Source organism: Papilio xuthus, unplaced genomic scaffold (assembly GCF_000836235.2).
Source record: "Papilio xuthus unplaced genomic scaffold, Pxut_1.1 DF825355.1, whole genome shotgun sequence".
NCBI classification, from domain to species: Eukaryota; Metazoa; Arthropoda; class Insecta; order Lepidoptera; family Papilionidae; genus Papilio; species Papilio xuthus.
In genome coordinates, this window is record NW_013533294.1 from 678,741 (window position 1) to 694,108 (window position 15,368).

The 15,368-nt window shown below is 33.3% G+C and overlaps 2 protein-coding genes across 2 annotated transcripts; one reads left to right on the plus strand and one right to left on the minus strand.

Annotated features, from left to right (window-relative positions):
• Positions 1 to 663: 663 nt before the first annotated feature.
• Positions 664 to 12,826, minus strand: LOC106126027 (gelsolin). Its single transcript, XM_013323480.1, has 16 exons — positions 12,689 to 12,826; positions 9,492 to 9,603; positions 8,822 to 8,902; positions 7,890 to 7,964; positions 7,224 to 7,416; positions 6,798 to 6,913; positions 5,867 to 6,044; positions 5,347 to 5,447; positions 4,383 to 4,499; positions 4,004 to 4,072; positions 3,652 to 3,714; positions 3,371 to 3,482; positions 2,205 to 2,314; positions 1,673 to 1,780; positions 1,107 to 1,229; positions 664 to 807 (listed from the first exon to the last, which is right to left on the minus strand). The coding sequence occupies exons 2-16, from the start codon at positions 9,600 to 9,602 to the stop codon at positions 742 to 744; spliced, it is 1,623 nt and encodes a 540-aa protein (XP_013178934.1). The 5' UTR covers position 9,603; positions 12,689 to 12,826; the 3' UTR covers positions 664 to 741.
• Positions 12,827 to 13,415: 589 nt separating this feature from the next.
• Positions 13,416 to 14,567, plus strand: LOC106125976 (uncharacterized). Its single transcript, XM_013323389.1, has one exon. It carries the CDS (start codon positions 13,516 to 13,518, stop codon positions 14,245 to 14,247), a length of 732 nt encoding a protein of 243 aa, XP_013178843.1. The 5' UTR covers positions 13,416 to 13,515; the 3' UTR covers positions 14,248 to 14,567.
• Positions 14,568 to 15,368: the final 801 nt, after the last annotated feature.

The window sequence follows — 15,368 nt, forward strand, 5'->3', positions numbered from 1 at the left end:
TATAACATTGTGCTAAGATTTTTTGGATTAAATTAAAAAAAAAATTAAATGCTTATAAATCATTATGGAATTGCTTAAAGCGAATGCACTTTAACCTCCTGACATGTTATATACATATTTCTCTTATCAATTAGCTGAGGGTGGAACTTAAGAATAATGGTGGGGTGATGCCACTATAAGAGACCGCACTCATTTTGACACACTGAAGCCAGCGGAAGCTCTGCCCGTTTGACTTGCCAAAATAATTAATCATTTGAACTCTGATATTTAATCAAGTTAATATTACATTTCAGTGTTAATTTAATTCAATCAATTTTGTTATTTATTTATTTTTTTATTTCATAAGATGGCAAACGAGCGAGCGGTCACCTGAAGTCGCTGAAATAGCGAAGTGACCGTTGCCCATAGACATACACAATTGCATATGCATTGTCTACCTTTAATCGACGGAGGAGAGGATGCACAGAAAGAAATTATCTTCCATTTCCTGTGCATCCTCTCATCCGGAAAGTCCACTTCCCCTTCCCGTCCTTTCCTTATAAGAAAAAGGGTGGGAAGGGAAAGAGGAATAAATTAGGCCTCCGGGACGCACACTCATCAGACGTAACGCGGAATTGCTTCCACTTTACGCCTGTCTTTAGTTAGTTTTTGTTATTAAATAAGAAAAGTACTTTAGTAGTGTATAAGAGATTGTTTTTTTTAATATTCCCTGCTCCTGATCCTAAAGATTATATTAGATTTCTAATCATCTATTTCATTGAAGTTCAAAGCATCATATTTTTCTTCATCATCACTATTTCTTAGTTTCTGTAAGAGGAAACATGTAATATAAAAACTAACATTTCCTTTCCCGTTTCCGTTGTAATCCCGTGATGTATGAATGTGTTACATTTACATATGTACATTTATCCTATGTTGTTACGTTGAAGGAAAACATCGTGATGCTGCACTTATCTGACAAACTCAAACATATGTGTCATGTCTTGCACTGGATCAGCATTCACTATCACATACTCTCACTTATATGCTCCGAGACCCTCCGGGACCTTTAGAACTAATGATACTAAGATATTGCTAAACATGTCAACTATTAAAAGAGAACTTACCTGTAGTAACTCCGGTTGCCATTTCCCAAATGACTTTTTAAAGGATTCAGGTTCGAGTCCTTGTTTTGTCATAATAACATACCAATTCTTACTAAATTTAGACTTCAAAGGTACAAGATGCGCCTGAAATGTTCATTAAAACAATCATACTAATATTATAAATGCGAATGTTTAGATGTATGTTAGAAAATATCTTTAGAACGGCTGCACGGATCTCGATGATTCACATGGATGTAGAATATTACTAAGACCATGATAGTTTATAGACAAAGTGGCAAATGAGCAAGCAATTTCAAACTTATTGACAGAGGACACACAGAAAGAGAATATTTCTCATACCTATGCATCCTTTCTTCTGTTAATTACATGTTCCCTTCCTATCATTCCTTCTAAGAAAAGGTAAGATAGAAAAAAGGACTAAATTAAAGCCTTCAGAATGCACACTTATCAGACTGTAGTTGGAATAGCTTTGCACTTGAGGTGTTCTGTGTGGTTGTGGTATTGCACCGGGCGTGCAACGTGCAGATGTTGGCGTCTACCACTGCTAAATTTACAAAAAAACTTACATGTATATTAAATGTCACCTTTCTCTCCAACTCTGATACATCTTCTCCGACCCACACAAATAATTCATCTCCCATATCCAGTACAAAGACTGAATCTTGGCTTAAATCCTGAAATAAAGAAGATATTTTTTTATTTTGTAAAATGTGGCATGATGTAGCCAGTATTCTCAATTTGAATGTGAACAATTGACGTCCAGATAAACGAGTTTCGATTGTTTTAAAAAAGATTTTTTTTTTGTTAGTTTCAGATATTTATAAAACAATTGAATCATTTTTATGTGAGTCGTAAATGAGTATAACTTTTGCGTCCAATATTTTAGTAGTTATAGAATTCCGTAAAAGTTTAAAATAGCGAATCATGCCGAATTTTCATTATATAAAGCCGAAAGGATCAGATGTGATCTTGTACACTGTTTTGATGTTATTTGAGGTCGTAACTTTTGAATAGAAACATAAAAACTTTTATACTATCCTTGTATTTAAGAGTTTGGGTTAAATCTTCTAAGAAAATTAAACGTAAAACATTACTTACAGTTTGCTTGAAATTAGGTATTTCCTCGAATAGCATTAAAGTTTCTGATTTCACAATACCCTTGTAGAGTTTGGGTTGGATCCAGTTTTCACTCATTGTGGTAGTTTTTGCTGAAATTAATGATTTATTTGTAACAGCAATATAATCGATTAATTATCTCGCTTATCTATTAACCACAAATACTAAGATATACCAATATATTCCGTTTATGGTTTATGAAAGAGTTTTTGCTATTTACAAAAAAATTATGTCACAACTTTACTTTTTTCTATAAAAAAAAAACAATTTGAATATTTTAAAAACATTTATTTACAATCGTATATTTGACGTTTCATTTAGTTCTCTTTTACGTAAGGCAAAAATCTTGTAATCATACAGCCAAGAATCAAAGAGTAATTTTCTGTTTTTTTATTATTGAAAACAAATCTAAATTATTAAAATCTTTAATTCCAATGTTAAATATTAATATACTTATATATTAGAATAGAATATTTTTTAATAATAAGGAATATACAAGGAAATCTACTAAAGGATAAAACGAAATTCCCTTTCATGCCTTATTAAGTTTTGCGTCCTATTTTTTCATTTGACTTGAATTCAATTTTCTCATGCGCAAACAGTATTTATGCAAACCATAAAATGAAAGCAGAAAAGCTTCTTAGATAAATAAAACAAAATCCATTTAACATATTTATATTTTATTATTTATTCCACAATGCAAAAGCTTTTTTATAAACGTAATAATGAGTATTTTCCATGCTATAAATTTGAACAATATAAATAATTTATATATTAACTTTAATTTTTAAAATATATAAAATTAAAAAAATAATAATGTCATAAATCTTTTTTTAAAAAAATGTAGGAAATATCATGACAGTATTTGCAGTATTTTTTTCTTCTTCAAATTATCCTAAGATGTTTCTGAAATATAAATAAAATAAGTGAAGATCAAAAGCTCTTTTTATATAACGAATAATAAACTTCCCCAAACACGTGCATTTGAAACCAAATGAAAAAAATATTTACGTATTTAAAGAGTGATAATTACCCAAAAGAAGCAGTTAGTATACCACACGTTTAAATTAATTTGATATTTTACTACATTTAATGTTAAACCAAGAAACCTGACTCTGGAAAAGGACTCTCCTTTTATTTATACTTACTGTCAGCTGATCTCACTAGTCGGCTGTGGGACATGCCAACGTCCTGCCATGTCGCAAAGTACTGTTTGAATGCAGCTGGCTCTGTGCCTTGGGGAATCCTTGTCACTTGGACCTGTTATAAAAGACAAAAGATATTGAACCACTCCGTACAGCACTTAAATCATTAAGTTAAGTTAATTATAAGGATTATTCCTATGTTATTTTCTTGTAAGAACTATTTTAATAAAAATGGACTAAATTAAACATCAAAATATATTTTTTAATTTTTTTTATTAACTTACCCAAGAAGGATAATTTTTGCATCTCAACAACTGTTGCGCCTTTGACATCGCTTCCGTCTTTTCCTAAAAAAAAAGTAAATGTCACTTTAACTTCAAATTAAAAATTTGTGGCGGAAAATTAATTAGACAAAATTCAATTATTACTTTCAATAATTCCATTGATTCAACTGTAATTAATTGATAATTTTATTTTTAAATATGTCGAAAGTTTAATTTTAATGTTTGTTATATTAAGAATAACATTAATAATATCTGTCGATCTTATCATATTGGAGTGAGAGGGGAAGCGCATGAGATTCACAGGTGCGATAGAGAAGGTAAATGAAAGATTTTATTTTTTTTATTTACTCACCCTTTTAGTAGCCTGTCTTCCCAACCATACATAAATACTGCCACTTACAGTGTCCAAGATATAAGCTTCCTAAAATTAAATAATATTTTGAATATGAACAATATTTTACTTGAAAAATTACGTAATTAATTTAATATTTAATACGGAAACAAAAACTATCCTCTTTATATATTTTTAAGAAAAAAATCGTATATCCGGGAACTTTTGGGTATTAGAGTTTTGGGGTTGCCATATTTTAATTTTTCCCCGATTGTCGGGAGATCTTTAAGAAAATTAGTAATTCCTCTTGCTAAAGCGAATTCTTAACGAATTATAGACGTACAGTCAGATTAATTTTTTAATAACTATTTATTTTTTTAACATATTTTTATTAACTTACCTGTGGCTTCAAATTTTCTTGTCTGAATGGCTTACGTAGAGGTGTTGCTACCAAAGATCCCTTACTGTCGGATATCTCGGACAGAATTACTGCATCTTCTTCACTCCTTTCGAAAGTCTAGAAGTAAAAAGAAGATATTTATATGACGCTAGGATAGATATTTTTTGAGTAGTAAGATTTTTTTTTAATTTTTTAAAAGTAATAATTAAGATTAATATTGATAATATAGTGACATAAACACAATAGAACGTAAATAAGCGAGAGTTTAAGAGACCAAGATATTTTTCTTTGACTGAAAAGAGTAGTAAGAGATCTGTATACCAAGTTTCTCACTTATACGTCGGGACAAATCTCAATTTTAGAGATTTCTTGCTTATCGATATTCGATTGAACAATATGTACAGTCAGGGCCATTCACGGTGTTCTACTTTTAGAAAAATTGCTATGTTCCTTGCAATGAGGCAATCTCTGTCCATATAAAATAACCAAATAGGTAGCAGTGAGTTGCATAAATGACGTCATAATAAATCACTGATCGACCGATTGTTTCTGTATCATCTCAATGCTTACGAAACGTTTAAACGACTGTGGCTTTTAACCCAATATTGCATAAAGTTTATTAACGCCTTTTTCATTATGACCACTGTAATATATTTTCATTTCGAGTGTATTTGACCATTAAATTGTATAAAATATTTTATCAATATGAAAGTTTAGATTTTATAGCCCGTCCGATAAATCGCTTGCCGGAATGTCATACCAACAGTATTACCACTTCAAATATATATTATACTACTGTTTAAAAAATAAACGGTTAGTAATATATATATATAACTCCTAAAATAACAATTTTATTGGCGTCCGATTTATCGAACGTTAGGCACAAATGGGTTAAGGTGGAGTACCGCCAAGTTCCCCTATAGTACAACGCTAGTATGGATGTTTTTTTAATATAAAAACTAACCTGATCATCTCCACCAGCACTGGCTTCGGGAACTATATCCCTAGTTCCTGAACCTAAAGCTGTAAAGTACTTCTGTACGTCTGTATCACTTGAGTATTGATCTGAAATTAGATATACTAATTAAATACGACATGTTCAGTAGAATCTAGACTTTAACAAGCAAGTAGCTAAAGTTAAGTTTGAAACTAAGGCTTTACGCCTTAGTTTATGACCACTAATATAGTTTACAACGTTCTCACGATGAAGGAAAACATCGTGATGCTGCACATATCTGACAAACTCAAACATATGTGTCAAGTCTTGCACTGGAACAGCATTCACTATCACATACTCTCACTTATGGGCTCCGAGACTCAGTTGGAACATATAGTGAACTGACCGTGGGTTTCTGACACCAAAATCTGTGTATATAACATATAGTCATCCCTGTCATTATCTTTGACAAAACAGAGATAACGATATGTTTTAAACGATGATTCTGGTCTTAGAAACTCACGATAGGTCTGTTAAAATCACTTACCAACAATATCAACCTTGCCTCTACCATTATGGTCTTGATCTCTGACCTGGTTAGCGAATGATATCGCCTTTAGTCTTTCTTTATGATTGGCACTGTCACCAACGTATACATAAATATCGTTGTCAATATCTAGTACGAAACAATCGCCTTTATTCATTGATGCAATAAGAGGATCCACCTGAAATACGATCTCATATGTATATTTTGTCATTCCACGATGTAGTTACTGTTAGGAAGAAAATCCGAAATTGTGTCGGTGTACTGGCAACAATAGCCTTAATAAAAAGTTGACGTTTATGTCCCCTCACTTATTCTGACACTTGACTTTGTAACGAAAGCACGTCATTCGCGCCAAATGATTCTTATTAATAATGTCTAAAAGTACAAATTCTTAATTACAATAGTGATTTTAAACAATAGCCTAATCGTTTTTAGTACGGACATCTAACCAAGAGGTGGTAGCTTCGAAGCCAAATGATACTTTTCTGAACCATGTCTACAGTTGGTTGGACGGACAACAAAGTGATCCTATAAGGGTTCTGTTTTTATTCTATGAGGTACGGAACCTTAAAAATTATGTAAATCTTACTAATATTATAAATGCGAATATTAAAATGGATGTTTTTTTTGAAGGTATCTCCAGAACAACAAAACAACATGATGCAACGAAACATCGTGATGCTGCACATATCTGAGAAGTAATTCAAACATATGTGTGAAGTCAACCCGTACTTGGTCAGTGTGGTTGACTATGGCCTAATTACCCTTAACTTAAGGTAGGCTCCGAGCTCCTCAGTGGGGACGTATAGTGAGCTGATGATCTCCAGAACGTCTATATGGATATCGTTGAAATTTGCCATAGATGTAGAACATAGTCTAGAAGAACACATAGACTACAAATAAAGTTAGACAGCTTGTAATCCATACATACTTGTCTAACACGTATGTTCTTCTTTCCCTTGATGTGGAACAATCGCTTTTCAGCACCTGGGTTGGTGACCACATGGTTAAAGCCAGACGCAGCTCCACCATCAATGTACCTAATAGCTGTAAATGATAATTTTATTTAACAATTTCTAAACATCACTTAATAAACCAAAAATTTGATTTACAGAGTGTTAGCCGTCGGCCGTGTGGAGAATCGTCCCTGGTAAAGGATGGATGAAGAGGAGTAAGCTTGCGACCACTTGATCTGGTCAAATAACTTCAGTCTATAACTTACTCGTAATTATATTACTACATGTTTGTTAGAAGGTATCTCTAGAATGGCTGCATGAATCTCTGAATTTTATCCTAGATGTAGACCATAATCTTGAAGAACTCAGGACAGAATCGCGGGGAAAAACTAATATCATACCTGGTCGGAATAAAGAAAGGAACTGCTGACTCTCATGTCCTAAAGTCTCTCTATGCTGTATCGCAGCTCCGTTGAACTTATCATCCAATCCTACAGTCAAGATGGCAGCAGCACCGGACTCGTCCTGAGTGGATTCACTGCCGATCCAATAATAAATATCCCAAGACAGATTGTTCTTCTTGTCGGCTGTCGTCTAGAAACATTATTAATAAAAAAAATATAAACTTTGTACCTCTTTTTAAGGAATTGATCGTATCGAATGAGAAATTTGACGTAGAATTAATGAAGTGAAGAAATCGTCATCATCATCAGCCTATACTAGTCCACTGCTGGACATAGGCCTCTCCTATGGCACGCCATTGAGCACGATCCTCGGCCAGTCTCATCCAGCTCTTGCCAGCTGCCCTGCGAAGATCATCGCTCCACCGAGTCTGACGACGTTAGTGAAGTTATGTATGAAGCTAAATAAAAAACATTTTGATCCAAAATGTCAAAATCGGAGCACCAGAGGCGGATTTACACTTTAACACGCATAATACGTACGAATTGATACCCTCCTTCTTTCTGAAGTCGGCTAAAAAAATGGTGGACTAATAGATGATTAAATAATTATAAAAGGCATAGTGTGTTTCATAAGTTAGTCGGATTATTTTTAATAGTAGTTACCTTAAGAACAATATAAGAATCTCCTTTATTAAATTTGCCGATGTCATTTTGCGCTACGGCAACCGGGTTGAAGTCCTGAAAGATAAACGTGGATTCTTATTAATATTAATTAAACTTCACTTATTCACATCATTATTCTGTCTTGTTTCTACATTTAAATCGTATTCAGAACATATTCCTTTTCTATACTTTTCTATAGTAACTTTCTTCTTATATTTATAAAAGAAATTCGTGTTAATTACAGTATTTATAACTCAAGAACGGATTTAACGATATGGCTGAAAATTGTTGAGGAGGTAGCTTAGAGCCAGGAGACGGACATAGGATACTATTTATTATTATTTTTTCGAATTTATGCCTTGAAGAGATGCTTTTTATTTAACTTACTAATATTGTAACTGCGTATTTTTAGATGGATGTGATGTGGATGGATGGATGGATGTTTGAAGATATCTCTAGAACGACTGAACGGATCTCGATTAAATTTGGCATACGTATAGAACATAGTCTGAAAGAACACATAGGGTACACTGATTAAGTTTTTTCATATATTCACGCGGACGGAGTCGCGGGCGACAGCTAGTTATATCCATAGTAAGTATACTACAATGTACACTTTTGTCATGCCTGCTCACCCCCACGGAGGGTCGGCACACTATGTACATTCATACATCTCTATCAGTCATATCCTCTTTCATACATGTAACATTCGTTGCGTTATATTTGGCTCCGTTACGTACCGACACGTGCTCCCGGTCCAAAGGTCTGACATAGACTGACGTCCCCTCTCTCCGGCACGTACTTATGGCGTGTACGTTCGAGACAAACAACACTACGTTTATGCATACATTACTTACTATACAATCCATACTTTCTTCGTCTTATCTCTAACTTTATAGCCAACGTACAATCTTATTTTTTTTTTTACTTACCACAATCCTCCAGACTTCGACACCAGCTTGTCTACCAGCGTTAGAAAAAGCTGCATGTACACTCGCCTTTCTACGCGCATCCTAATATCAGAAAAAAATCGTATAGATTAATAAATAGAAGTTTTAACTGCAGATTTCGGGATTCAAAGCGTGTTTTAACTTTCATAGTAGCGCCATCTAGTAATTCCGAATTCCGATTTGACTCACAATTCGAACGGTGCTTCTCATCTGATGGTACTATTTAATAAAATTTCCTCTCGCCAAACCCGGTTGAAGGACCATGAATAAACGTAACCTACATGTTTGTGAATTACCCTACATGTTTGTGAATTACCTAACTTAAGGTTTCTTTTTTGTGACTGAATTACCACTGTTTGTCTCGAGGAGGCCTAAATAGCTTCACTGGGCTTGCGGTGGCCAAGCGCAGATGGCACTTACCCTTAACTTCGTTTAAGAGTAACTAACCTCGAGGGCTCCCTCAGGAACTTCGGCTCGGACCGTAATTTCGTTATTATTACTCTATTGGGAGGCCGCAACATGATGTCTTTCGCAGTTTTAAAAAACACTTAACAGTACAAAAAACGTAAGCGTGTGCTACATTTAACAGTGCTGCCATCTAGTTATAGTAAGGAGAAACTTTCACTGCCACGATACTAATCTTTTAACTTACCTTGTCTGTTAGTGAGGTTATCTGTGCTGTGATTGGCTGTTGAACGTGTGTAGTACGCGACTGCACGCAGACAAACAGGGCCAACAAGGCCCATATAGATAAAGATTTCATCCTGTTAATGAAAATATAAATTTTAAATTTTTATTATCTTAAAATCTGCTAAAACACAATCGTTATTATTGCAAGTAAGAATAGAATGTTCAAACACATTTCAAAATCTGTCAATAGTAAGTTTGTGCCCTGGGGAAGAGTTCTATGACCCTCTTTTAGTTACCAAGCCTTCTGAGAGGAGTTGGGAGGGGATTGAAAGTTAATAGGGTTCAGGGCTATGTCACACTGTGTAATTCGTAGTTCTATGGTCCTGCTTTCTGTAGGTACGTTTTCGTACTTGTACTCTAAGGTTCTGTCCGTTATTATTAAAGCTAATAATTAATATAAATGAATGAAAATATCCCTGAAATGGCTTGACCAATTTTGACAGGACTTTTATTGTCAGGTAGCTTATATAATAAGGGGTAACTTAGGCTACGTTTATTTTAGAAATATAAAGTAATGTTGCAACTTCAAAGTACTGCAGAGCTATCTAGTATTCAACCGAGGTTTGAACCTTGGATTTGTAAGTAGATATGTGCTACCGGTCATTGGCCGGATGTTACGTGACTAACCGACAAGAACAAACAAGGTTAAGACTATTTTTTCCTGTTATAATTATTTTCATTTTAAAACAAAGAATTTTGCTATAACAAGAAATATGCAATGTATATTTTTTTTTAAATTGTCGTTAAAGATATAAAATCTTGTATATAAAATTGTCGTGTCACAATTTTCGTTCCCATACTCCTCCGAAACGGCTTGACCGATTCTCATGAAATTTTGTGATCATATTAAGTAGGTCTGAGAATCGGCCAACATCTATTTTTAATCCCGCGCGGACAGAGTCGCGGGCGACAGCTAGTAGTTGTATAAAGTTTCTTTTGGAATGACATAAGTCATTGAAAATGTTACGACGGCATTTTTAATTGACATATTAATATTGATTACAATTCGTCAATACCCTAATGGTTAAAGGTACAGATTTCCAATTACGAGATCGAGGGTTCGAGTCCCGCCATTCAACTATTGTAAACCATCCTAGCACAACAATAATCTACTTATATTTAAAAAAATATACATTTATAGCTTTATTGCTAAAATTATAATACTTATGCTAAAAAGATAACAATCGATCTGGGAATAAGTTTCCTCGTCAACTAACTTGATCTTAAACAATACATTTTCAATTAGATGTGTCTTTAGTACAGTTCTTAAACTGTCGGAATAAAATCATTTTGTGATTAATAATTATAAACTACTTTGTTATGCTCTCATTTCATTAATCTGTTCTTATTAGTCGTTATAGATTGAACATAATTAAATCTATACTAATATTATAAAGCGGAAGAGTTTGTTTAAACGCGCTAATCTCAGGAACTACTGATCCGATTTGAAAAATTCTTCTTTTGTTGTATAGTCCATTTATAGAGGAAGGCTTTAAGATATATAACATTACGCTGCGACCAATAGTTTTAATTATGCGCGTACGGAGTCGCCGGCGACAGCTAGTTGTGTTATAAAATTGCAAAAAAATCCGTGTTTTTCTTAGTCATTCTCATGACTAAAGTCTTATTCAAAACAATGACTACATTGTATTGTTGTTTGTAAGTAGTTACGTGAATTGATGCGTGTTTATAGATTGTATTGACGATTGCACAGTTAGCTACAGATTAACAAAGCTCCAGTAACTTTTATACAACCTAAGTAACAAAAATATCATGAATCTGTCAATAACATTTTTAATTATAAGGTGACAAACAAACAAGGAACAGACAAACAAACGGTCAGGGGTTAAAACTTTTGATTTGTAATCTGCATGCCTTGTCATGTCCCAATGTGTTTTCGAATAACATATGTACATTTATCCTATGTTGTTACGTTGAAGGAAAATATCGTGATGCTGCAAATATCTGAGAAAGTCAAAGATATGTGAAGTCAACCAGCACTGGGCATTCAGTATGGCATAGTCTAAATTAGGGTAGGCTCCGAGACCCTAAGTGGGGACATATAGTTAGCTGCTGATGAAACAAGCAAGCGGCCACCTGACTTCGCCGCGAACGCAGCCCATAGACATCCGCATTGTGTTTCTTTCCTTTAATCGACGGTAGGGGACGCACAGGAAGAGAATACTTCCAGTTCCTATGCGTCCCCTCCGTCAAATCCACTTCCCTTTCCCATTTTTTCCTTATAAGCAAAGGGTGGGAAGGGAAAGACGAGTAAAATTACGCCTTCGGCACGCACAATCATCAGACTACGCGGAATTGCTTCACCTTCACACCTGCCTTCTTTGTGGTCGTATTGCAACGGTCAAGCCGACATATTCATGCAACATGGACCAGTTGTTGATAACATCTGTTAACTTTCGCGGTTATATATTCAATTGCGACCTTTTTTCTTAAACGTCTTGACCGGTTTGAAAAAAGTGAACTGTCATTTGATGTCATAATAGTCAATAGAGATTCTAGTTTTATTTTACATCCAACTTTTTAACAATAATTAAAGTTGAATAGAAGACGAAAGAATTGTTTGCGAGTGAAAAACAGTAAAAATATATTTTTTTTACTAAATATAAGTAGTAGTCGTACATGAAATCTTATGTTTTAAAGTTATAAACAACGTAAATTCATAGATAAATTGTTGAGTTTTATCAGAGAACAAGATTTGTTACGACATAGGTCAATTTGATTAGGTTCATGGAATGATTACGACGAAATAATTAAAACAATATTCCTTCGATCTGTATGTCCGGTTTCCAATAAATAGATGTATTTATTAGGAAAGTTCATAAAAAAGTATTTAAACTCCTTCGTAAAATTTTGTAATTAAAAAAAAAAACTTCAAAGGCACCTTTTCATATCAGCCACTACTTAAAAGTAATATTTGGAAGAATAAATTATGAAAAATCTATCTTAAAATAATATAATCTGTCTAAAACAATCCGATATAATTCTATAACTATGAGATCATAATAGTACAACATTCATCATAAAAAAAGTTTTAAAAACACCGTCTCATTAATAATTTCTATAGAAGAGCTTGCTGTATAAAAAACACAAATATAATATAATCAATAACATTTAAAGTAAAAAATATAATTTACTCACGTAATTACAATCGGATTAACAAAAGAACTTTTTCTCTCTGTATATCACACGACTTTGTATCACGGAATGACCGTGCGACTGATTTTAAAAGGCACATAAATGGTCTATGGCCATTCGTGTGTTCGTCTTACGGTCAAATGTCAAGAAAACAAGTCAATGGTCGATATGATTAGTTAGAACTCGTTATACTTGTTCCAAGATTTTCCCATCTTTTGTTTATTCCAGATAAAATGTTATTCGTAAATCGTTGTGAAATTCTGCTTAAGTGTAGACAGGGAAAGATTCTATTTAAATAACAAAAATCATTACGAAAGTAACTTCGGTTAAAATGCTCGAACAAGGGACAAATTGGATTCCCAATTGAGGTTCCATTAGTCACAATTTCAATACAATTAATAAAATTAGAGTGTCTATAATAATATAAAAGAAAGAATTTCATCTTTTGCGACCATTACTTTTTTTTTACTTTTTTTTATTATATATTTTATTATATATGAGTATTTGTGTTGCGTATATTTATAACGTAAAAATAATTTTCGAAATATTTATGTCTGTTTCTCTGTGAATTTCGCCTTTTATTCAGGAACAAATAAACCTCAAATCTTTATAAATTCATCAGGCTGAAATTCTTTTTGATATTTTCCACTTTTAGTTCGGTAAAGTTGGGTGAATTTTTCTTATCATGGCAACTTTAGTAATGTCATCTGACAAATGTCATCACATAAACAAAATTCATTGTCTATGTCATAGTATTACGTCTTTGTTATCAAAACAAAATAACTTTTATAGTTTAGTAAAGTGAAATAACAAGGAATTGTTGTGCAAAAATGGAATCAAAAGTGTATTCTTCATTATTCGCGTTAGTCGATAGTCATCTTTCACAGACCAGTTTAAGAGAAAGTTCGTCAAACGATGATACAAAGAGATCCTTACCTATACCTAATGTAAAAAGTTTATCCCACAACGGTAGTGTTTCTGAATCTTTCTTACATTCGCCTAACAAACGTCTACCAATACCTACATTAAGTGAAAATAACAGTCAAATATTAGACAAGCTATCAGAACAGGTAGCAAATATGTTAAAAGCGAAAGAAAAGCGAGAGATCGAAGAGAAACAAAAATTGGAAGAAAAGTCGAATAAAATGGAAACAGACGATCAGGATTACGTTATAGACTTAATGAAGGCATTACAAACACCATGCGGACCATCAAAACCATTACCAGAAGATCTTAGCAAAAGTAGTTCAACGGAATCCATATTTGAACTTAACTTCAATGATTTTGATGAAGACATACCAACAATAAAGCCTGAACCACTCTTACCTTGTATAACAGATATGTCTTATATATTAAAACAAAAGATAAAACATGGTAAATGTTCTACATTTGGTAAAGTACTAACATCAAGATTAAAAACCGTCCCAGCTCCATACATCAAAGAGATAATCAACTCAAATATAGTAAGATTCGATTTCAGTACAAAATCACCTTGCGATATTATTAAAGAGAAATTAAGGAAGCCAACATCATCATGTACATCAAATTATAATATAGCTTAAATTATATCATCATCATCAGCTCACTATACACTACACTATACATCCCCGGGGTTAATTAGGTTAAACTAAGATAGGGGTGACTAGGCCATAGTCAATCGCACTGGCCAAGTGCAGGTTGACTTCACACATATCTTTGAATTTTAATTTACTTAATAATTCATATGAGTCAACATGAGAAAATCTTAAAGTTTCCGAAGGGGCCAATTCAAAGTCAATTATATACATAAAGATATATATAAAATAGGTACTAAATTGGTATATAAGCCAATTTAACTCTTGGCACAAAAACTGTCATCCGCAACTGTCCTGTCAAAAAAAAACCTATGTGTTCTTCCAGACTACGCTTTACACCTATGCTAAGTTTCATTAAGATCCATTTAGCTGTTTTGGTGATACCTTATAACTAACATCCATCCATCCATCTAAACATTTGACGCTGGATAAATGAGGTTGACAATTGTGATATTTTTCTCGTTTAAAGACTCACTTTTAGTAGTTTCTCATTTATTAAGGTTATTTGATTTACAAATTACGAGAAATTCACATAGTCTTTTCTCTTAAAGTAAGTTTGATTGTTAAATTGCAATAAAATAGGTATAAGAACTAGTATATAAAACTCTACATTTTTCTAATTTTTTAGCCTCAAGATTGAATACATATAGATATTAAAGTGGTACCTGGATAAACACAAATCACAGGACATAGGTATCTTTCTCGCTTATAGAGGTTTTTCTCTAACTCGAGTTTCTCGCTTATAGAGGTTTCTCTCTAACTCGAGTTTCTCACTTATAGAGGTTTCTCTCTAACTCGAGTTTCTCGGTTATAGAGGTTTCTCTCTAACTCGAGTTTCTCGGTTATAGAGGTTTCTCTCTAACTCGAGTTTCTCGCTTATAGAGGTTTCTTTCTAACTCGGAGTTTCTCGCACCAGACAATGACTCTCGCTTATGGATGTTTCTCGCTTATCCAGGTACGACTGTATAATACTCCATTCATTGAAAATTAAATGTTATGTTTGTCTATGGACATTTTTTTACAATTTCTTTGTATATCCTTGTTTTTTTACCAATGACTTTGTTTTATAGATATTTTTGATATGGTAATATAGTCCGATAAATCTGATC